Source organism: Schistocerca nitens, chromosome 2 (genome assembly GCF_023898315.1).
Source record: "Schistocerca nitens isolate TAMUIC-IGC-003100 chromosome 2, iqSchNite1.1, whole genome shotgun sequence".
Taxonomy (NCBI): domain Eukaryota; kingdom Metazoa; phylum Arthropoda; class Insecta; order Orthoptera; family Acrididae; genus Schistocerca; species Schistocerca nitens.
Window position 1 is genome coordinate 602,416,864 of NC_064615.1, and position 24,811 is coordinate 602,441,674.

The window sequence follows — 24,811 nt, forward strand, 5'->3', positions numbered from 1 at the left end:
ATTTTAGTGCTGTACCCAACTATTCTCAAGTTATTTAACACAAAATGAAATCTTCCAAGCCATAGGCATCATACTGGCAAGTTAAATCATTAACTATGTATTTGAGACTTTACCAGTCTGAAATGACATTACATTGGTGGTGGTGGTGGTGGTGGTGGTGGTGGTGGTGGTAGTAGTAGTAGTAGTAGTAGTAGTAGTAGTAGTTATAATAGTTTCGATTTGTATTTGTCATAACACTATCATGGAATGTTAAATAAAGGAAGCAGTTATTCAGATTCACAGAAATTGAACTAACTTTAGCAGCAGCATTTTATTTAGAGCTAGAGCTACAACTCTCCATTTAGTATAATTATTTTTATAAATTCCAAAACTACAACTGCATAAAAGCACCATATTGCATAGTCTCTGGAGACTAATTTACCATGAATTTTAAAATGGAGTAATACCAAACAGTTCTGGTTTAAAATCTTCTAAGCTTCGAAGAACAATTGTAGCTTCCTTCTTCTCAATATCAGTAGCTCGTTCATCTGGAACCATTACAACCTGCATTCCAGCAGCACGTGCAGATTTCACTCCATTTGGTGAATCTTCAAAAACAAGGCACTGTAACAACAAAATGAATAGCTGATCCAGAAAATTATTCAAAATACTCACAAACTGAATCTTAGTAATGACAAGAAAAATGGTTGATCCAACAAATTCAGTCACAGAAAAACAGAGAATTTATTATTAAGACCACATGTAGGGTGGAGAAATAAAGCTGCTTATAGCTCTTTTTGTGCTCTGTTATCAGACTATTCTTCTCATGTCAATAGTTTTGGTGTGACAGTGTCTTCATTTATACACAAGATAGATTTTGCAGCAATTTTCTGTCAAATCAATATTTTCACTCCCCATCTTCATGCACAATTTGTCTCTCCCTCAATAAATCACTGTCCTGGACCCCATGCACTTACCTGTATGTCATTATTACATTGCACCTATATCTACAATTGATCATGAACGCGTTGATTCTGTAGTTATCAAATAAGGTAGCACAATGTATGAAATATGGGACTTGCCTTCATGAGAAATAGCATTAAAATAGCTATCTGCCAATAAAGATTTAGGTTTTCCATGGTTTCCCCAAATCACCTAAAGTAAACAACAGGATCTTTCCTTTGGAAAGAACATAGCCAATTTCTCTTAATATCATTGCCTAATTCAAACTTGTGTTCTGTCTCTAGTAAGCTTACTATCACTGAATGTTGCACCCTAATTTCCCTTCCTTGCTTCCTTTACTCTTGTAATTAAACTGATGTCATAAGTAGGAAACAAGAAGGATTTCTAACAATATTAACAGATTACGGGAGGTGTATGCTATCTTCAATTATTTTACTATGCACCCATTTGAAAAATTGTTTTAGCAGATAACACTTCATTGAAGTTAAACATCGTAAAATGTCTGATGTCAAAGAAAACAACATGTGTATCAATCCTTTAGACTTCCCTGGGGAACATATGAAAAAACTTACCTATCTTTGGAGGACACACTATTTAAGATATGAATGTGGCTGCATATCAAATATTAATTTATTTTCTGTAGTAGCTGCTACAGCAGTATTAAATCAAAAGCTTCTTGAAATACAATACAATGAATCTGACTGGTCACCTTTACCTAAAGTTGCTACAATAACATGTGTAAGGAATAAAAATTTATTTTCACAAGGCTGGTGTTTTGCATTCATGGGTGAGCCTGTTTTGTTCAAGACTGCTTATTACATTCAATCATACGGCAGATCTTAGGAATTTGCAACAGAAAAAGTAAGTGGTATACAGGTCATTTCTGGTCACTTTCTTGTCAGGTGTGGCATGGGTGGTTTCCACCATCCTTCAATCTTATTCCACAGATGTTATGACAGTGGCACAAAAATTTTTCTTCCAAGGAGCTGGGCCATAACAAGTCCCCACTCACCTTGTTTCGCTTATACACTTCTCTTAGTGTGTGACGTGCCCACAATGCCACTAGGTGGCATTCAGTCTTATGGTGGGCAGTGGTCATAATGTTTTGGCTCAGCAGTTCATCTTTGCAATCTTTAACTATTCTACTTGGTTCTTCATTTTACCCACCATGCTTTAGAAACTTGATATGGTGTGGACTCAAAAAGTTGTTGGAAGTCTCATGCAGAAATTTTGAGCCATACGTGCCTCTATAGCTGTTCAGAATTGTGAAAGTGTTATGGTGCATAATTTTGTGCATGAAGTGACCTCTCAACTATGTCCCATAAATGTTTGATGGGATTCATGTTGGACAATATGGGTGGACAAACCACTGTTAGCGAAGGCACTCGGGTCGCTCGTCCCCTGCTATAGCCCATTAACACCAAATTTCACCACATTCTCCTAATGGATACAATTGTCGTAGCCCCACACTGATTTATGTGATTGTTTCAGGCACTGTTGCCTGTCTGTAAGCACTGACAACTGTGCTCAAATGCCCTGCTCTCTGTTGTTAAATGAAGGCCGTCAGCCATTGTGCTGTACATAGTAAAGGTAATCCCTGAAATGTGGTGTTCTCAGAATGTTCTTGATGAATTGAGAACAATTGTGGCCTGGTGACATGGTGCAGTGTCATCCATAAAAATTCAATCATTGTTTAGGAACACGAAATCCATGAATGGCTGCAAATGGTCTCCAAGTTGCCAAATATAACCATTTCTACTTAATGAACAGTTCAGTTTGACCAGTGGACCCAGTCAATTCCATGTAAAGACAGCTCACACCATTATGGAGCCACCGCCAGCTTGTACAGTGCCTTGTTGACAACTTGGTTTCATGGGGTCTGTGCCACACTCAAACCCTACCATCTGCTTTTACAAACAGAAATCAGGGCTCATTTGACCAGGTCACAGTTTTCCAGTCATCTAGGGTTAAACTGATATGGACATGAGTGCAGGAGAGGCCCTGCAGGCAATGTTGTGCTGTTAGCGAAGGCACTCGGGTCGCTCGTCCCCTGCTATAGCCCATTAACACCAAATTTCACCACATTCTCCTAATGGATACAATTGTCATAGCCCCACATTGATTTATGTGATTGTTTCAGGCACTGTTGCCTGTCTGTAAGCACTGACAACTGTGCTCAAATGCCCTGCTCTCTGTTGTTAAATGAAGGCCGTCAGCCATTGTGCTGTACATAGTAAAGGTAATCCCTGAAATGTGGTGTTCTCAGTACACTCTTGACACTGTGGATCTCGGAATATTGACGTCAGTAACGATTTCTGAAATGGAATGTCCCATATGTCCAGCTCCGACTACCATTCCGCATTCAAAGTATGTTAATTCACATCGTGCAGCCATAATCAGACTGGAAAGCTTTCACAAGAATCATCTGAGTAAAAATGACAGTGCCACCAAAGCACTGCCATTTTGTACCTTGTGTACACAATACAACCGCCACCTGCATATGTACATACTGCTATCCAATGAATTTTGTCACCTCAGTGTAAGGCTTACTTACACAGTCACCACATTTCCTCTACAAATTATTTCCAGTATCAAATATTTCATCCACCATCAGATGTATGACAAAGACTAGTGTCAATCCAGTCTGATTAACATGCAGACCTTTTTTCTCAATTTGGAAGTCCTTTGCATGGGTATGTTCACTGGAGCAACAATTTCATCAACCAATGACCTCAGCAGTTTGGTCCCATAGGAACTTACCACTTACCACAAAAACAATTTCATCAATATATTCAAAATCCAAACCCAGAATGTAGAGGCTCAAAAAGTATGGTTTGTCACAACAAATCCAGTTTCCAATAACTGATACATATCTGAAGTACATCTAAAGCTTTAGAGTGCAAGCACTTCCTGTACTCCAAGAAATCAAACTTTACTTGTGTCCACAATTAAAGCAACAAACTGAGATTTTGCAAGGTTGCATTTATTTTGTCACAAACAGTATAATCAGGTGACAGTAAAGTAGAAACAGTATAAAGAATACAGAACATAAACAACTGCAAAGTGCATAACAGTATATAAAAAATTTCTTCGTTTTTTCCCGACTTAAAGAATTTACACACACAACTGGTTAAAGCAATCAGTATGGGGTGTGACCACCTCTGACAACAATACAGGCCTGACAATGGGGCATGCTGTAAATGGTGTCATCAATCTCATATTGAGGCAGCAATACAAAGTCTGGGGATCCCACAGCACCTTGCAACAACCACACATGAGGTCCCAAGATCTTGTCTCCATATGTGACAGCAGTTCAACCTTTCCAGTTTAACCATACAGTTTTACGAAGGAGTGTTCGAGTGGTGAACATAATCACTGCCCACACCATTAGAGATCATCCTCGACATTAGTCTCTTTCCACAACGGTTGGGACCTGAAATCATGTTCCAAGTCCCTTCCAGATGCAAATCCATTGATAATCACTATACAGACCAAATCGGGACTCGTGTGAAAAGAACATTGGCTGACTGTTTGACAGTCCAGGTGGCACGTGGACAGCTCCACTCTAGACATTCCCTTCTGTGAAGACACATCAGAGGTACACGTACAGCAGGTCTCTGACAATAAAGGCCACTCTGGCGAAGCCTTCTGTACACTGTTTGCCTCGCTATAACATGTCCGGTGGATGCTGCGAGGTCAAATGTCAATTGCCGTGAAACAATTGCCGTGAAATACTAAGGCAGTACCTTTGTGCCCTTACAGCCAAATAATGATTCTCTCTTTTTGATGTTACATGTGGTTGGCCCCGCCCTGGTCTTCGGGATACAGTTTTGATCTCTATAAACTGTAGCCACATCCAAAAAACAACAGAACGATTCATAGTAAGCCATCGGGGAACATCAGTTTGTGACTGACCGGCTTCCATTCTTCCCATGGCCCTCCACTACAGAGATTCTGGTAGGTGTCTTCTCTGTGCCATACTGTGCAGTCTGTGACTGTGCAAACAGCAATTGTGGTTGTGGGACTACCTAGCAAACGCTATCCCGTTTGATAGGTGCCCTGATATCATCGTTGGTGTGGTTGTCTGTTGATCTACTGGCAGGACATGACCGTATGTACACCTGTTGACTGTTGGTACAATTCTATCATGAATGAGACACAGGACAGGGAAATAGTGGTTTGTTGCTTTAATTCTGGACACCAGTGTATTATTGATATTTCATGTAGCATTGTTGTCTCTACTCTAACACTGAAAAGAAACCTAAGTAATCTACCCTCAATTGTCCCATTTGCTTTCATTTTTGATTCACTTAGGTTCTGTACAAAGTGCAAGACACATTCTTTAAATCAACTTCCAAGCATTATGGTACTATTTAATAACTGCAATTACTTTATCATCCCTACTTACTAATGTACCCCAATCTACATGGTGCCTTATATTTACTATAGGCTGTACTCTTGCACTCTGTATTAGGATAGTTCTGTTACAAGAATGCTGTCATAGGCACACCCATATGTGACAGGTGAGCTGTTAACAGTTCAACAGCTTTAGAAGGGAAGCACTACAAAACTTATAATTTATAACAATAGAACTGCATGTATCAAACGGGCTGACTAAAAAACAGCTTCACAACAGAAGGTATATTACTACAGCCTGTGATAGTTATGCAAGCCTTGCAATGGATGAAGAACATTGCTGTTGATTCTACTTAGAGAATACTTGAGTATGCTGTTGGGGTAAAAAGTGTCCACTTCTATCATTCTTTGAAGACACCACATGTTATCAGTAATAGCATTTCTTACTTGAGACTGAGTCAGACTTTCATCTTCAGTAAAATTACTTTATTTTCTGAATAGCTGAGCCAATGAAATACCACTGATTTTGGAGGAGGACAATTTCCAAATGTCAATCACAATCACTCTTAAGGCTCAACCTCCTCTGAAATTACGAACATGAGAGTTTCTCATTGCTTCATGGTTTAAATCAAGAGAACACTGTGTGAGTTAGAGAATGCAATTCTTTCTGTGTTTTTAACAGTCACATATTACTGAAAACTGCAACTGCAGTCTAGATCAGATCTCATCTACATGTTTCTGTTTGGAATGTCACAATGGACCAGAATCTCAAACAGTGTGATTCTACAGTTAAAGTTAAAACATTTAAACCACCTCAATAAGCGATATCCACATAATTTTCATATCAACTTTTCATTGCCATCTACATTTCAGAGTGAGGTTTTATTTCATTGCACAGACATTTTCCATAAATTAACCATACACACAGATTATGGAAATTGATAGAAGACACACATTTAAAAAATAAGAACTCATTTGCCACTCCTACAAATCAGAAAATTTTGACGATGGGACTATGAAGCCTTATTCTTATTAGCACAGTAGGGGACAATGCAGGCAAGCAAGATTTTTATCTGTACACAGATAACTGTTTCACATCAACAAATTTGGCTGTAAAATTACAAATCTGAAATAGGCAATGACTGATAAATAGTGGCTCTACCATATGGGCACAAAAAGAAGAGTCTTTTCTGCCTATGTAGCAGCACTGAAACAATATTTCACATTCATGGAAAATTTCAATCATCACAAGATTTACATGACATATTTGTCTATAAATTAATTACCTTTTCTGGCTTTGGTTTCTCAGCAAATCTTGAAGCACAGATAAGATATATGTCTGGCGCTGGCTTTCCTTTTTTAACTTCTGTGTCTGAACTCCCACACACTATGTGATGGAACATGCTCATAATTGCTTTGTGACGAGTACTTTTAAGATTGTAACTATCTTCTCCACTGCTTGTTGCAATAGCAATTGGTATTTTGGATTTATGCAGATGACGTATAAGCCTCTCAGCTCCTGCAATGTAGTTTTTATAATCATACATAACACAACTAATATACATTGTCTTGGGACTTTCTGGCAAATTAAAACTTGTGACCTAGCCAAAGGTCCCAGGTTCGAGTCCACATCCAGTATACAGTTTTAATCTGCCAGGAAGTTTCAAATCACCACACACTCCCCTGTAGAGTGTAAAATAATTCTGCGGCTAACCCATGTTTCCACAGTTTCTACCTTCCAGGAGTGTTAATCCCCCTGGGGTACTGGCAGAAGTAAGGCTGTAAGGGTGGTGGCTCGTGAGTCACACTTGGATAGCTCAGTCCATAGAGGACTTGCCCACAAAAGGCTAAGGTCTTAGGTTCAAGTCCCAGTATTTAGCACATAGTTTTAATCTGCCAGGAAGCTTAAAAACAGGGCATACTCTGCTGCAGACTGAAAATTCATTCTGGATATAAAATATGCTGATTTACTTATCAAATGTAACATACACAACGGATATAGTACTGAGAAAAGTCTTGTATGAAAACAATACTGCACACACAATGTAAAAATGCTTACAAGGAGGCTGTTATTACCTACTTATGAAATATACTCTTCCTTTTCCAAAGTAACATTTCAACATGATACCATAAACAGTGGGAACAACTGAAGAAAGGGGGAGGTGTCAACCTTGGATGATTTCAAGCAACTTTTACTGAAGATCAGGAGGAGGAGTTGATGAGTCACTGTGTTGCTCTGGACCAGAGATTTTATAGTCTCACTCTTAAATCTCTAAGGTTTCCGCTTTTTAAATGCACAGAGGAAAACAAAGTACATCATTGATTTTGTGTTCAATCTCATCTTGCTGACAGGGATTTTACCTTTGAATTCATAAAGAGGAATTGGCTGTGTCTATGAGTTCAGTATAAAACTGGCATCACTATGGCCATGGCTTTCCACAGGGTTCAGTTTATCCAATACTTTGACAAGTCATGGACAGCCTTGGAAAAATTTAAGTTTGTCCCCAATCAAATACATAATGTGGATGAAGTTTGTGTCCAGACGGTCCCAAACAAACTTCCTTTATACAGTGCACCCAAAGGGAAAAAGGGAAGTGGCCAAAATTATTGCAGCTGAGAAGTGGCAAACTGTCAATGCTGCACGTGTCACGGATGCACTTTGGCACTACATTCCACCCTACTTTATTTATGCAAGAAAAGAGAGAACTGCCAATTGCTTCAGGGTGGTCCACTAAAGTGTGTCATGGTGGTCAGAGATAAGGCATGCCTGCAAACTCCAATGTTCATCAACTGATTGGAACATCTAATGAAGCACACCAATCAAAGTATTGAAAATCCAGTCTGACTGATTCTTGACAAACATGTTCCCCATGAAAGCCTGGAGGCCATTACTTTAGCAAAATCAAAGCACATCCAACTGTTCACATTGCCACTACACAGCAACCACAAAACCACCACCAGATCACTGTGTGGTTTTTTTTTTTTTTTTCCTCATGGGATGTTACTAATCGGGGTCAAACTTTTGATGTTTACAATGTTCCTGCACTTTCAAAATTGCAACTGGTGTTCAATGTTTTATATCATCAATATTATGAATGAAAACTTGCTACTTACCATGTAGAGGAGATGCTGTGTCACAGAGGGGGAGAGAGGGAGGGGAGAAGGGAAGGTGGAGAGAGGGAGGGGAGAAGGGGATGGGGAGAGAGAGAGGGGGGACAGGGGGAGAGGGCAAGAGGAGAGGGGGATGAGATGGAGAGAGGAGAGGGGGAGGAGAGGGCGAGAAGAGAGGGGGAGGAGAGGGCGAGAAGAGAGGGGGAGGAGAGGGCGAGAAGAGAGGGGGAGGAGAGGGCGAGAAGAGAGGGGGAGGAGAGGGCGAGAGCAGAGGGGGAGGAGAGGGCGAGAGCAGAGGGGGAGGAGAGGGCGAGAGCAGAGGGGGAGGAGAGGGCGAGAGCAGAGGGGGAGGAGAGGGCGAGAGCAGAGGGGGAGGAGAGGGCGAGAGCAGAGGGGGAGGAGAGGGCGAGAGCAGAGGGGGAGGAGAGGGCGAGAAGGGGACGAGAGAAGGGGAGGGGAGAAGTGGAGGGAAGGGGATGAGGGGAGGAGGAGGAGGGGAGCAGGAGGAGGGGGAGGAGGAGGAGGGGAGCAGGAGGAGGGGGAGGAGGAGGAGGGGAGCAGGAGGAGGGAGAGGAGGAGACGGAGAGGAGGAGAGGGAGTGGGAGAGAGGGAGAGGAGGCGAGGGAGTGGGAGAGAGGGAAAGGAGGAGAGGGAGTGGGAGAGAGGGAAAGGAGGAGAGGGAAAGGAGGAGAGGGAGTAGGAGAGAGGGAAAGGAGGAGAGGGAGAGGAGGAGAGGGAGAGGAGGAGAGGGAGAGGAGGAGAGGGAGAGGAGCAGAGGGAGAGGAGGAGTGGGGGAGAGGGTGAGTGGCGGAGTGGGAGAGGAGGAGTGGGGGAGAGGGTGAGTGGGAGAGAGAGAGCTGGATGAGAGGGGGAGGGAGATAGAGGGGAGGGAGGGAGGAGGGAAATAGGGGAGGGTCTAAGAGAGGGGGGTTGAGGTACAGAATGGGAAAGGAGAGAGGGGGAGGGATGTGGGAGGGAGGAAGAGAGGGGAGAGAGTGGGATGAGTTACAGAAAGGGAACAGGGGATAGAGATGAGGTGGGAGTGAGGGGGATGAATGGAGACAGGGGGGACGGATGGTGGAGAGGAGCAGAGGGGGAGGGGGAGAGGGCAGATGGGGAAGGGAGGAGAGGTGGAGTGAGAGAGGGGACATGGGAGAGAGGTGGAGGGGGTAGTGATCAAATGGTTCAAATGGCTCTGAGCACTATGGGACTCAACTGCCGAGGTCATTAGTCCCCTAGAACTTAGAACTAGTTAAACCTAAGGACATCACAAACATCCATGCCCGAGGCAGGATTCGAACCTGCGACCTTAGCGGTCTTGCGGCTCCAGACTGCAGCGCCTTTAACCGCACGGCCACTTCGGCCGGCGGGGGTAGTGAGATGGAGGGGGTATTGAGGGGGAGGTGGTAGTGAGGTGGAGGGGGAGGTGGTACTGAGGGGAGGTGGTACTGAGGGGGAGGTGGTAGTGAGGGGGAGGGGGTAGTGACGGGGAGGGGGTAGTGACGGGGAGGGGGCAGTGACGGGGAGGGGGCAGTGACGGGGAGGGGGCAGTGACGGGGAGGGGGCAGTGACGGGGAGGGGGCAGTGACGGGGAGGGGGCAGTGACGGGGAGGGGGCAGTGACGGGGAGGGGGCAGTGACGGGGAGGGGGCAGTGACGGGGAGGGGGCAGTGACGGGGAGGGGGCAGTGACGGGGAGGGGGCAGTGACGGGGAGGGGGCAGTGACGGGGAGGGGGCAGTGACGGGGAGGGGGCAGTGACGGGGAGGGGGCAGTGACGGGGAGGGGGCAGTGACGGGGAGGGGGCAGTGACGGGGAGGGGTAGTGTGTGGGAGGGTGTAGAGAGGGGGAGGGTGTAGAGAGGGGGCGGTCTAGAGAGGGCGAGGGTGTAGAGAGGGCGAGGGTGTAGAGAGGGGGAGGTGGTAGAGAGGGGGAGGTGGTAGTGAGGCGGAGGTGGTAGAGAGGGGAGGTGGTAGAGAGGGGGAGGTGGTAGAGAGGGGAGGTGGTAGAGAGGGGGAGGTGGTAGAGAGGGGGAGGTGGTAGAGAGGGGGAGGTGGTAGAGAGGGGGAGGTGGTAGAGAGGGGGAGGTGGTAGAGAGGGGGCGGTCTAGAGAGGGCGAGGGTGTAGAGAGGGGGAGGTGGTAGAGAGGGGAGGTGGTAGAGAGGGGGAGGTGGTAGAGAGGGGAGGTGGTAGAGAGGGGGAGGTGGTAGAGAGGGGCAGGTGGTAGAGAGGGGGAGGGGGTAGAGAGGGGGAGGGGGTAGAGAGGGGGAGGGGGTAGAGAGGGGGACAGGGTAGAGAGGGGCAGGTGGTAGATAGGGGGAGGGGGTAGAGAGGGGGAGGGGGTAGAGAGGGGGACGGGGTAGAGAGGGGGAGGGGGTAGAGAGGGGGACAGGGTAGAGAGGGGTAGGTGGTAGAGAGGGGGAGGGGTAGGGGGAGAGGTGGAGGGGGTGAGGGTGAGGGAGGGGGGGTGAGGGGGAGGGGGAGGGGGAGAGAGGGCAGAGAGGTGGATGAGAGAGGGGGGAGGGGGAGGGCGAGGGGGGAGGCGGTGAGGGTGAGAGAGGGTAGAGCGGGGGATGAGAGAGAGGGGGGTGGGATAGAGGAGCGAGAGAGAGAGGGGGGCGCGAGGGGGGAGAAGGCGTTGGGGAGAGGGGGGTGGGGCGAGAGAAGGGGATTGCGGAGAGAGGGGATGAGGTGAGAGAAGGGGATTGGGGAGAGAGGCGGTGGGTGAGAGAATTGGATTGTGGAGAGAGGGGGAGGGAGGAGGGTGATAGAGGAGGAGGGACGGAGGGAGGGAGGGAGGGAGAGGGATGGGGAGGGATGGAGAGAGGGGGAGAGAGAGTTGGAGGGGGGGAGGGGGAGAGTGGGAGAGGGAGAGAGAGAGAGGGTAGGTGGAAGAGGGAAGGAGGGATAGGGAGAAAGAGGGTGGGAGGGTGGGAGGAAGAGGGAAGGAGGGAGAGGGAGAAAGAAGGTGGGAATAAGAGGGAAGGAGGGAGAGGGAGAAAGAAGGTGGGAATAAGAGGGAGGGAGGGAGGGAGGGAGAGGAAGGAAGAAGAAGGGAGAGGGAGAATGATTGAGGGAGAGGGAGGATGTGGGAGAGGGAGGAAGAGGGAGAAAGAGGATGGGAGGAAGAGTGTGGGAGGGAGAGGGGGAGGGAGGGGGGAGGGAGAGGGGGAGGGAGCTCTACCAGTTTTTAAATAAAAAGTTGTCCTTGCAACAGAAGTTGTTCAGGAGGAATGATCCTAGGATAGATTTAAAATTTGCTCCACTGTCAAACATGTTGTAGTATTGAGCAAATGATCAAAAATTCTTGGTTCTGCATATTGAATTCCTTTTTGACCCACTGAAAGTTTTAATAATCAGTAACAAAGGTAATTTTTCCCCGTCTAATGTTGTACATATGGATATCACTATTCTGCTCAATTTGTGATGGATTATTCACGACAAATTTCATTAGAGAATATATGTATTGTGATCATGCAAATACAATGCCTTCTCCTTTCAGAGAAGTGCAGCTGAACGCCATGTATTATTCTTACTGCCTTTTTTTTCCTTTTTTTTCTTTTTTTTTTTTTAAATCAATACTTCCTTTCTAAGTAATGAGTTACTTCAGTATTCCATAAGACCTTACCAAATGAAAATGGGCAAAATGTCAGGAGGATGATGCATCTTTTTCCAATACTGGCAATTATGTGAGTAGCAAAAGTAGCTGAACGTGATTTTTTGAGCATTAGAGTGACACACTTCTTCCAGTTCAAGTTTTCATCAATGTGTAAACCCAAAAACTTTGGAGCATTCTACCCTATTTACTGATTCCTGTTCAAGTGCTGCCTCAATTGTTGGCATTACTCTATTTGTTGTTCTCAAAATTTAGAGAGAGTCAATTTTCGGAGACCCACTTAATAATCATCATTAACAATCTTTTCTGTCACTTTCTCCTAATGAGATTTATTATAACACTAGTATAGTCTGAAAATAGTACTTCCCTGCTTGTTGAACTCATTTTTTCATTCACATACAGGGTGATTCAGGAGGAATGTGACATGATTTATGAGGTGACACTGAATGTGAAAATAAACTAAAAAAGTCCTGTTAATATGTGCTCAGTTTTCAGTCATTACAGAAGTGGATCTGATTGAAGGCTACATGCATCCACAAATGTATATGAAGACAGTGTCAATATTACTTATTGAAATGCTGTGTAGGTGCTGTTGTGGACAGAATAATGGTAGGATGGATAACTGATCCATCCTACAAGACATGTGGCAGTTCTCCAACAGATGGTAGCACTGTGGAGTCACAGTAAGGCAACAGCTGCAAGGGTACCCAGTGTACAATTTTGGGTTGGATGAGTGAGTAGTCATGAGGCCGTGTCAGTCTCATGCTTGAGTATTGTTTAATTGAGCAAGTTCATTGTGTCCATGAATACAACATGGCACATACATTCATCCAAGAAGAATATGCAGACATGTTACTTGTGTATGGGTACTGTAATGGCAGTGCTCATGTGACTGTGACAAAATACTGGAGACTCTTCCCTAGTTGATGAATCCACTGTGTCAGGGAATTTCTAAGGTTTTTCAAACATTACATGAATCCAGAACACTACCCAGCATACATGTAACATCAAATGTGAGTTCGTCCAGTCAGTTGACGAAACGTACGACATTATTGCAATGGCACAATGGAGATACGCCACCAGAAAATGACGCATTAGCTATCAGCTCGATAGTCCACAAACGCGAGTAGGGGTACGTTACATTCCAAGGTCTTGTACCGATACCATGTGCAGCCCATGCAACATCTGCACCCAGGTGACTCAGTAAGCAGACAACCATTTTGGAAATGGTTGGGTGCACACAGGCACATCATGCAGTACACTTTATTTAATGACGAGGCTGTATTTACACACCGTGATATAATGAACACCTGCAATGCTCATACATAGATGAAGGAGAACACACATGACACTAGGGAAACAAGATTCCAAGTTAGGCTCTCAGTGAACATCTAGTGTGGTGTGATTGACGACCTAGTGATAAGGCCCGTTTTTCTGCCAAATCGCACGACAGCTGCAGTACATGCACCTTTGCTGATAGCATACCTACCTACACTTATCGAAGACATAACATGAGAGCAACGACGGCAAATTTATCTGCAACATGATGGATCACCAATGCACTGGATTAGACAAGTATCCCAGCATCTGAACAAGACTTTTCCTCAATGGTGGATTGGCATGGTGGACCCATTACATAACTTGCCAGATCACCCAACCTAATCCCATTAGACTTCTGTTTATATTGATGGCCTTGCTGTTTGGCCCCTTCCCAAATCAACCAACCAACTTCTGCTTATGGGGCTGGTTAAAGGGAGATGCATATGCTACAAAGATGAATATATGTGAAGAACTTATCGCTCACATCACCAATCCTGTTGCCCACATTAAAGTCTGCTGAGATGATGTTTGATGTGCAACACAACACACCCTCCAACACATTGACAAGTGCATCAAGATGGATGGGGACTTTTTGAACACCTTTTGTGGGATGAGTCAGTCATCTGTCCCACCATTATTCTGTCCACCACAGCACCTACATAGCATTTTGATAAATAATACTGACACTTGTATTCATATCATTCATTCATTCATTCATGGATGCGTGTAGACTTCAACCCACACCACTTCTGTAACAATCGAAAATTAGATACATGTTCACAGTACTTCTTGGGTATATTTTCACATGCAGAATCAGCTCACAAATTACGTGACATTCCTCCTGGTTCACCGTGTGTATAAGGAATAGGAGTGGACCCAAAACTGAACCTTGTGGGATTCCCTTCATGATTTCTTCCCAGCCACTAAAATTCTTTCTCCTGCCAACATTGTTTGAATTATACAGCACAACTGTTTCCATTCTGTTTGTTAAGTGTGATTCAAACAAGTTGTGTGTAAAACAATCAACTCCATAAAACTTAAGTTTCTCTAAGAGTGTAACATGATCTACATAATCAAATACCTTGGAAAGCTTACAAAAAATTCCAATTAGCAATATTTTATTATTGATGGCTTACAATATTTGATGGGTGAATGTGTAAACAGCATTTATAGTTGAATAATACTCCTGGAATCTAAACTGTGATACACTAAGTAAACTGTTTCTGCTTTAATGTGAGCCTGCACTTCAGTACATTACTTTTTCCAATATTTTGGAAAAGATGTCAGTAAGGAAACTGGATGATAATTATTTAAATCTTTCATTTCACTTTCTTATAACGACACTCACCAAATGCATATTTTAACATGTCTGGAAAAATTCCCTGCACCAGTAATGCATTACATGTATATCCCTGATGACTTTACTTAATTAGTTACAACAACTTTTCAGAATTCTGTTTGAAAACCCATCAACACTACATGAGTTTTTGTTTTTTCAGAAATTTTATAATTTATTAATTTTAGTGAAGGATGCTAGTGCTACTTCTGGTTGCTTAAAGTTTTGTGGAATGACATCTTAATATATACTCTTTCTACTTCAACTGAACTATATAATTCTAACCTTGCTGCTACATTTGGAAAGTGATTGTTAAAAGTACTTGAAACTTGTGAACTATCAGTCACAATATTTTCATTTAGTTTAACACTTCAACAAAAGGCACTGAGAGTTTAATGGGTGACTTGGTTGGTGGGCAGTGTGGCTGACCAGCCAGGCCTCATGAACAGGCAGTTCTCCAGCATGCACTGTCCAATTCAATGTTGGCAGTTATGACCACCATAATCACTTATATATTCACTATTTTCTAGTTTTTCACATTAATGACATTTAATATTTCTGTTATACATTACATTTATCATTGTATGCGTGCAACTATAATGGCACACAAAGTTTATTTTATACCTGCATTGATGCCACAGTGGAAAAAGGAAAGGTAGTGAAATTACACTTTGCCTGTTTCTTGTGAAATCAATGGTACAATGGAAATATAGGTAATTCTAGTGCTTACTTGTATGGTTTCTATTTGAAAATAATAAACAGTTACATTACATAAAACACACATTTTATTATAGCTGAATCAGCATCAGGTAACACATTTTTCACATTGTACAAAGCGCTAAGTAAGAAAACTCACCATTTACAGAAATGAATATTATTTTCTTTTTGTTTCCATTTCAAGCAAACAATAGGTGTATTATAAACACTATTCATGAATCAACAGGGCAGAAATGAATGCAGTTACTGCAGTAATATTACACACATTGTTCACATAATTATGTACTATTTGACAATGCTGAAATAAACAAAATAGTCTGCTGCTTTTCTTTGGTTTTTACAAACAGATATAGGAATAATATTTATACACGCAACATTGATCTAACTTACATACGCGTGCCAGAGAATATGGCTTCGGCTTCACGATAAATACAAAACGGGAATTCTCACAGTGTTTGCTTGCAGACCATAAAAGCTGCTTTCATTTGTTGTATTTTTCGTGCAAACAACAATGTTGCATACTTTGCCAGTTGTTCAGGAAGATGAAGTCAATTTATCTACACCCCATGTGGACTGCTTCTGTTGACGTTGTTTTTACCAACATTTCCTGAATCAAGTGGAAATTCACATACAGCTTCTTGCCAGATGACAGTTTGTACAGACAAAAGACATTGAACCACAACATGTCCATTAGGAGGAAGAAGATTTTTTGGTACGATTTGGTGCTTTTCCCGAGCATATGAGCTCAGTCAATGATTGGCTTGTTATAATCAATTGCAACCAAAGGTTTTACACATCTCGCACCTATTCTGTGGTCCTTTTTAGATGTTTCTTGCATGTCTGCTGAATGAAGAGTTGACAATGGTCACATCATATCATTGCCAACATTAGCCTTGAAATAGACCTGAATGTCAGTTGCTCTTTCTGCAAGTTCTCTGACATTTTTGGCACATCTTCTGTTGTGCCACGCTATACCACACACATTAGTTGCCCATTCATACAGCCAAGAGAAGAGTTCTGGGCTTGTGCACCAATTGTCACAAAATAATATACACCCCTTCTGCAAATATGGCTCAATTAGAGTTGCGATGGCATCTCCCGATGCAGAAATGACAAATAATGTGTCTACAGCCAAGAAAGGAGGCAATAAAAATTGTGCATGTCACAACAAATGAGTGCCTGCTCACACCGTACTGTTAACTGAATGCCAAAAATCCATTGTATGTACCACAATGCTAAGTGAGTGCCCACAATATGTAGTGGCAAGATATTGCACTACAAATGTCTAGGAAGCGCACTAAATAGCACCAAGGAATTACTTCCACAACAGTTTAGCTTAGCAAAACATTTAACATGCAGAGTAAATGTCTCTTTCCTGGCAAGCTTCTACAGCAGTCCACCCCTGCAGGGCCCAATTACAGTGGACTTCTACAGAAGTCAACTGTAGTTAAATGGACAATTGTTATTATACCTCATTCACTGACTGGTTGTTCTGTCTCTTGTTTGACAATATCCCATACAGTTTTAATCTTACTACAAGCATTATTAATTTCTGTCGGAACATGCATACTTCTGACTTTTTAATGACTTTCCTTATAACAGTATTTTTATACTATGTAAGTAATGTCAGACTTTTCTGATGTTATATAAATTTCCCTCTCTACATCTTACATGAGAGTTTAATTCCTTAGCTAGCCATGGCTTACTACTTTTTTTAATGAATTTTCTGGATAACTTTTAAGGAAAGCCACTTTACTAACACAAATTTACCACAGAATAAATTGAATTTCGCAGTAGAATTATCAGACATTCCATTAACAAATGGGTACACACAAATTGTTTCAACCTGAGCACTGTCTATAAAAATGTTACCAATCAGGGTCCAACTATCTTGCCACATGAGGTGGAGAATTAACCACTGAAATTAGACTGCAACAATCAAATAATCATTGTTTCTTTTTTCCTGCCCATGTCTTTTAAGAAATTTACATCAAAATCTCCACGAACCACTGTTTCTTCTTGTCTGACAGGTAGATCAGTGCATCTAGATCTCTCATAAATAGATTAAAGTTTCCTAGAGGCAATCTTAGACTGTTACAATTACAACAGAAATATTTTGCAGTAACAACCCACATGCACATACTTCTAGTTTCTGTTCTATACATAAACTGCTTGTATAAATATTTTTGACTTTCTGTCCATCTTTTACATACATTGCAACTCCTCCTTTTCCATGTTCACCGTAAATTAAGATGACACTAGACTATTATCACTTATGTTTAACTTTTCTATCCTTGTAGTTATATGGTGTTCAGAGAGGCACAGAAAGTCTATCATTTTAGATTTTTTTCACATCTTCCTTTTTATCCCCTAATGTTCTGATGAAACAAAGTAATTTTACTTTTCTGGAAATTGTTACATTAATTATGGCGCTGTTCTATTCCAATATCTTTCCAGACTGCCTGTCTATGACCAGACTCTAATCTAAAAAAAAAGTGTCCCTGAATTCAGTAACCACAGGGTCCCGGCTTTGTGTGGCCGTGGCCCCCTTACACTTTCTGCAATATCCTCAAACTAATCTGTCCTCTCCTCCTATTCAGGTGCAGGCCATGATTTGTGAATCCCATCTCCTAACTGCATGAACAGGTGCAGCAACGATGTGAAACTTTGTTTCAGTCGAAAGCATACAACTTTTTTATATTCTTGATTATTTTCTTCTAAGTTTAACAGCATGGTCACAAATGCATCTCTCCTTTTCCATCAATGTTGATAACATTATGTCCGTTCATTGTCATGTAACATGAAATACTTCTGTAGCACGTACACTTTTAGAAAGTGTAGTATCTCTATGTTCATTTTGTTAACCTCATAATTTTGAAAACTTGCTGACACGGAACTAGTAACTGATTGTCCACAAATGGACACACAGACATAAGCAACAATTCGCTAATACTCTGATACAGTCTAATAAGAACAGAGGAGAGACGTACGTAACACAACTGGCAGCTGCAAACTTACTACACAGTTAAATTTGTTCCTCCAAGAACCTTGAATTCAAGTCTCCCTTAACACAAGGAAAAGATTATACACATGAAAATGAGAAAAGCACATAACTCCATCCATAAAAAGAATTACACTTACCTAAAACATAGAGCCATTAAGTGAGTAAGGTTGTATGGCAGTTAAGAAGATGGACTTACGTAAAAGGTGCAGGGTTCGAATCACCATCCAGCCATCCTGGGCTGGGTTTCCACAATATCCCTAAACAAGGTCACGTGAATGTTGTGACAGTTCCTTTAAGAAGGCAAGGGTCACTTCTTCCACTAGTCTTTCCATTTATAATTACTTTGCAATCAATAAAATTTTATAATTCTACTCTCATCCATCTAGGTAGCTAGTAGAAACCAAGCAATACACTTAAACACTCATACTTAACTAAATTTCCTATAATCAGTAAAGCCAAAATCATGCATTTTGTACAGCGAATAAGAAACTGAACAAAGTAAACACTGAATGGAACATGTAAAAACGCTTTAGAGCTATTCAAGCAAAAGCAGACACTAATTACTGCACCTTAGTCGACCTATAAAACTTCTCTTTACATTGAAAACAGTAAGTTAAATAGCATCAACTTTTCCCATTAAAATCACTGAATAACAATAAAATCATGTTGAGACACGAGTGAATACTGAATGCTCATTCCCATTTATGTAGACTGGTAACATCTACATCGATATTCTGCAAATGACATTTAAGTGCCTGGCAGAGGGTTCATCGAACTACCTTGACAATAATTCTCTATTATTGCAAAATCATACAGCACGCGGAAAAAACCAACACCTATATCTTTCTGTGCGAGCTCTAATTTCCTGATAATATATTGCAGATGATGAGTGATTTGGCCAGCTTTCACTGTTAAAGACTTAGTACTGCATGTAACTGTCAGTTTCTAGGCTTTTGACCAATTTTTTATTCTTTATTGTTCCTGTGTTTTCTACTTTAATGTATTTGAAATGATTGCTAGTAATAAGAATCGTGAGCACACTGAACAAAACGCCATTAAAAAACAGTATTTTACTGGAAACTCCACCAATACTTTATCAGAGTAGTAGAACTTGGTGATGTAAATTCTGGCCAACACTAATTGTCATAGAAAATGAGTTTCAAACTTTTCCAGTTTACTTAGTTGATAGTAGTCCCTGAAAGCAGTAGATTAGATTAGATTAGATTAGATTAATACAAGTTCCATGGATCATGAATACGATATTTCGTAATGATGTGGAACGAGTCGAATTTTCCAATACATGACATAATTAGGTTAATTTAACAACATACTTAAGTTAATACAACAACTTTATTTTTTGTGTTTTTTTGTTTTTCTTTATTTTTTTATTTTTTTAATATTTTTTTTCTTAATTTATATCTAAAAATTCCTCTATGGAGTAGAAGGAGTTGTCATTCTGAAATTCTTTTAATTTCTTCTTAAATACTTGTTGGTTATCTGTCAGACTTTTGATACTATTTGGTAAGTGACCAAAGACTTTAGTGCCAGTATAACTCACCCCTTTCTGTGCCAAAGTTAGATTTAATCTTGAATAGTGAAGATCATCCTTTCTCCTAGTATTGTAGTTATGCACACTGCTATTACTTTTGAATTGGGTTTGGTTGTTAATAACAAATTTCATAAGAGAGTATATATACTGAGAAGCTACTGTGAATATCCCTAGATCCTTAAATAAATGTCTGCAGGATGATCTTGGGTGGACTCCAGCTATTATTCTGATTACACGCTTTTGTGCAATAAATACTTTATTCCTCGGTGATGAATTACCCCAAAATATGATGCCATATGAAAGCAATGAGTGAAAATAGGCGTAGTAAGCTAATTTACTAAGATGTTTATCACCAAAATTTGCAATGACCCTTATTGCATAAGTAGCTGAACTCAAACATTTCAGCAGATCATCAATGTGTTTCTTCCAATTTAATCTCTCATCAATGGACACACCTAAAAATTTGGAATATTCTACCTTAGCTATATGCTTCTGATTAAGGTCTATATTTATTAATGGCGTCATACCATTCACTGTACGGAACTGTATGTACTGTGTCTTATCAAAATTCAGTGAGAGTCCGTTTACAAGGAACCACTTAGTAATTTTCTGAAAGACTGTATTGACAATTTCATCAGTTAATTCTTGTTTGTCAGGTGTGATTACTATACTTGTATCATCAGCAAAGAGAACTAACTTTGCCTCTTCATGAATATAGAATGGCAAGTCATTAATATATAATAAGAACAACAAAGGACCCAAGACTGACCCTTGTGGAACCCCATTCTTGATAGTTCCCCAGTTTGAGGAATGGGCTGATCTTTGCATGTTATGAGAACTACTTATTTCAACTTTCTGCACTCTTCCAGTTAGGTACGAATTAAACCATTTGTGCACTGTCCCACTCATGCCACAATACTTGAGCTTGTCTAGCAGAATTTCATGATTTACACAAACAAAAGCCTTAGAGAGATCACAAAAAATCCCAGTGGGTGGTGTTTGGTTATTCATATCATTCAAAATTTGACTGGTGAAAGCATATATGGCATTTTCTGTTGAAAAACCTTTCTGGAAACCAAACTGACATTTTGTTAGTACTTCATTTTTACAGATATGTGAAGCTACTCTTGAATACATCACTTTCTCAAAAATTTTGGATAAAGCTGTTAGAAGGGAGATTGGACGGTAATTGTTGACATCAGATCTATCCCCCTTTTTATGCAAAGGTATAACAATAGCATATTTCAGTCTATCAGGGAAAATGCCCTGTTCCAGAGAGCTGTAACACAGGTGGCTGAGAATCTTACTTATCTGTTGAGAACAAGCTTTTAGTATTTTGCTGGAAATGCCATCAATTCCATGTGAGTTTTTGCTTTTAAACAAGTTTATTATTTTCCTAATTTCAGAGGGAGAAATGGGTGAGATTTCAATTGTATCAAATTGCATAGGTATGGCCTCTTCCATTAACAGCCTAGCATCTTCTAATGAACACCTAGATCCTACTATATCCACAACATTTAGAAAATGATTATTAAAAATATTTTCAACTTCTGACTTTTTGTTCGTAAAGTTTTCATTCAATTTGATGGTAATACTGTCTTCCTCTGCTCTTGGTTGACCTGTTTCTCGTTTAATAATATTCCAAATTGTTTTAATTTTATTATCAGAGTTGCTGATTTCAGACATGATACACATACTCCTGGATTTTTTAATAACTTTTCTTAATATAACACAGTAGTTTTTATAATTTTTGATAGTTTCTGGGTCACTACTCTTTCTTGCTGTCAGATACATTTCTCTTTTCCGGTTACAAGATATTTTTATACCCTTAGTAAGCCATGGTTTGTTACAAGGTTTCTTACGAGTATATTTAACTATTTTCTTGGGGAAGCAGTTTTCAAATGCATTTACAAAAATGTCATGAAATAAATTATATTTTAAATTGGCATCAGGTTCACGGTACACCTCATCCCAGTCTAACTGCTGTAGGCTTTCCCTGAAATTTGCAATTGTTAAATCGTTGACTGAACGTACTACTTTGGAGGACTGTTTAGTATTGCTGAATGGAGCTATGTCATATATTGTAACTAGCTGTGCACCATGATCAGAAAGACCATTCTCAACAGGCTGAGTATTTATCTGGTTAAACTTATCTTGGTCTATAAAGAAGTTATCTATCAGTGAGCTGCTATCCTTTACCACCCGAGTAGGAAAATCAATAACGGGTATCAAATTGAAAGAACCAAGTAATACTTCAAGGTCATTTTTCCTATTACCCTCTTTAAGAGAATCTACATTGAAGTCCCCACAAATAATAATTTGCTTCCCTCTGTCTGACAGATAGCACAACAAGGACTCCAAATTTTTCAGAAATAGATGAAAATTTCCTGATGGGGACCTATATACAGTTACAATTATAAATGTGCCTTTATTTAATTTAAGCTCACAGGCACGTGCTTCTATATGTTTCTCTACACAAAACTTTTTTATTTCTATACTTTTTGCACAATGATAACTTTTGACATATATGGCAACTCCTCCTTTCTCCATATTTTCTCTCATTACATGTGCAGAGAGCTTATATCCACTTACATTTACCTTATCCATATCAGTAACAATGTGATGCTCAGACAGGCATAGTATATCTATTTCATTCTCAGCTTCTAAATCTTCTAAACAAACCAGAAGCTCATCTACTTTATTCTTTAAACTCCCAATATTTTGATGAAATATACTTACATTATTTTTAATTATACTTTTATGAGAACCTTTCCTTATTCTAACATTTGCAGTACTCTCCTGTCTGAGTTTCTCATTGTGCTTAGGCCTAGTTCCTATACCAGTGGTCACATGGTGTTCAGAGAGGCAGATTATGTCAACTGGGTTGGGTGACTTTAATTCATCAATGCAGTTATAAAATAGAAAATAAAAACAGCAGTTGAGTAGAAAAGAGGATGAGCAGTCACTTCTTTTCCAAAACAGTTTCTGTACTCCTAATAAGTACAAAGTAATTATTTGTGTAAGTAGGTCAGCAGTAGTCATAATTTATTGATGGTGTACTTAATAGAAATTGAGTGCAATGCCAGCTTTTGTCTGTTAATGAATAATTTGACTCACTGCACATCCAGGAAGGCTCTCCTGCATTACGGGATTAACAGAATGTGATGGCTGAGTAAACACATGTCACAATCTCAGTTTCATGAAGGAGCAGCTTCAGAACTACCCATTTTTAGCCATATGAAAATTTTTCTAAGGTAAATTAAACAACAACATCCTTTCAAAGGGCATTTTCATGTATGTTTGTGAGTGCTTCCGACTTAAACCACAATCGTTTTTAAAGATAAATAGCGATCTCACATTCAAAGTCTGTTCAAAAAATTCCAGAACATTTGTAATTTCGTGCCAATGATGTTCTGGAGCAAAATGTGGTTGGCATACCTGCACACGCCTGTGTTTAATGTGTGACTGCCACAAGTTTCCCTGTTGTATGTCTGTTAGTTATTGTTTAGTGCTGTATTGAGCATTGTAACACACACTTCGCGAATTTCGAGATGGCAGAGTTAAGGGAGCATTAAATTTTGCATGAAACTCAATAAAGGCTTTACAGACACACACAAAATGATGCAGGAAGCCTATTATGAAGAGTGCTTAAGTTGTACTCAGTGTTACGAAGTATTCACGAAGTTTAAAAATGGCCGGACAGAAGTTCAAGATGACCCTTGTTCAGGATGCCCTTTGATGTCTAGCAACAACGCTCATGTCAGTAAAGTCAATGAAATTGTGCATGCCAATTGAAGGCTGACTGTCCGAAAGAACACAGAAGAATGTAACATTTCAGTTGGATCATGTCATGATATCCTGACACAGCATCTGGAATGCATCATGTTGCTGCCAAGGTTGTCGCACAGCTCATGAGTCAAGATTAGCTTATTGCACAAAAAACGAAATCACTGTGCTGTCTTATTCTCCATGCTCTCCAGACCTTGTTCCTGCAGGAGTTTTTGTATTTCCGAAGTTGAAAGCCCTACTGAAAGGACAAAGATTTGCAATGGCAGGCAAGATAAAAGAAAATCCACAGATAAAGAGGTGTACCAAGATTGCTTCTAGAAGTGGTAACAGCAGTGGGAGTGTTGTATCAATTGTGGAGGTGAGTATTTAAAAGGAGCCAGTGCGCAATAAGTGAAAGAGAAGTGTAGAAAAATTTTGTGGAAAAGTGTTCCAGAATTTTTGAACTGACCTTGTAATGTGACATCATCTGGAACTTACATGAAGCACAGGTTTCCATAATAGACACAGGTAAAGAAAAATATTAAGTACAGCATCAGTTAAGATTCAACCACTGGGCCTCATGTTCTATGAACCAGTCAAAATAATAATAAAAATAATAATAATAATAATAATAATAATAACACTAGAATAATTATGATTTGTCTGCTTATTGGTTCTCAAAATAAAATCTGATTTAGACCTGTCACAAATACCAATTAGACAACACAATTCACTTAACAATTTTCAGAGCATTTGTCAGACTGTACCAGTTGTTCTTGTTTGGATAGTTTACACATGCACAGCACCTTGCCCAAAAATCTGTCAGGCTGTTTTAACTATTCTTGTTCTGAATGTAGATAAGTGCACAACACTTCGCCCAAAAATTTGTTTAGTTATTCCTAGGGGTACATGTTTGCCAATTAAACGATCATCATGAACAGGGGCTAAACTTCACGTATGATGCAATTGTGACAATAATAAATTATATTCATAAATGGCTCATATCAAATAGTTTTACATGAAAGCAAATAAAGCATAGTTTTAGGAGATATCAGACTCTGAACAAATGTAGCTATGGAATTGAAGCTGACTTTC

At 40.6% G+C, this 24,811-nt stretch overlaps 1 protein-coding gene across 3 annotated transcripts in view; it reads right to left on the minus strand.

Moving 5' to 3' along the window:
• Positions 1-291: 291 nt before the first annotated feature.
• The window catches only part of LOC126236685 (probable pseudouridine-5'-phosphatase), a 148,777-nt gene continuing 124,257 nt past the window's right edge, over positions 292-24,811 (minus strand). For all 3 annotated transcript variants that reach the window (XM_049946176.1, XM_049946175.1, XM_049946174.1), the window contains exons 3-4: positions 6,585-6,817; positions 292-603 (exon numbers count right to left, since the gene is read on the minus strand). In XM_049946176.1, the coding sequence (XP_049802133.1) occupies positions 430-603; positions 6,585-6,817 (407 nt within the window). In that variant the 3' untranslated portion in view covers positions 292-429. The remainder of the gene's footprint in view (positions 604-6,584; positions 6,818-24,811) is intronic.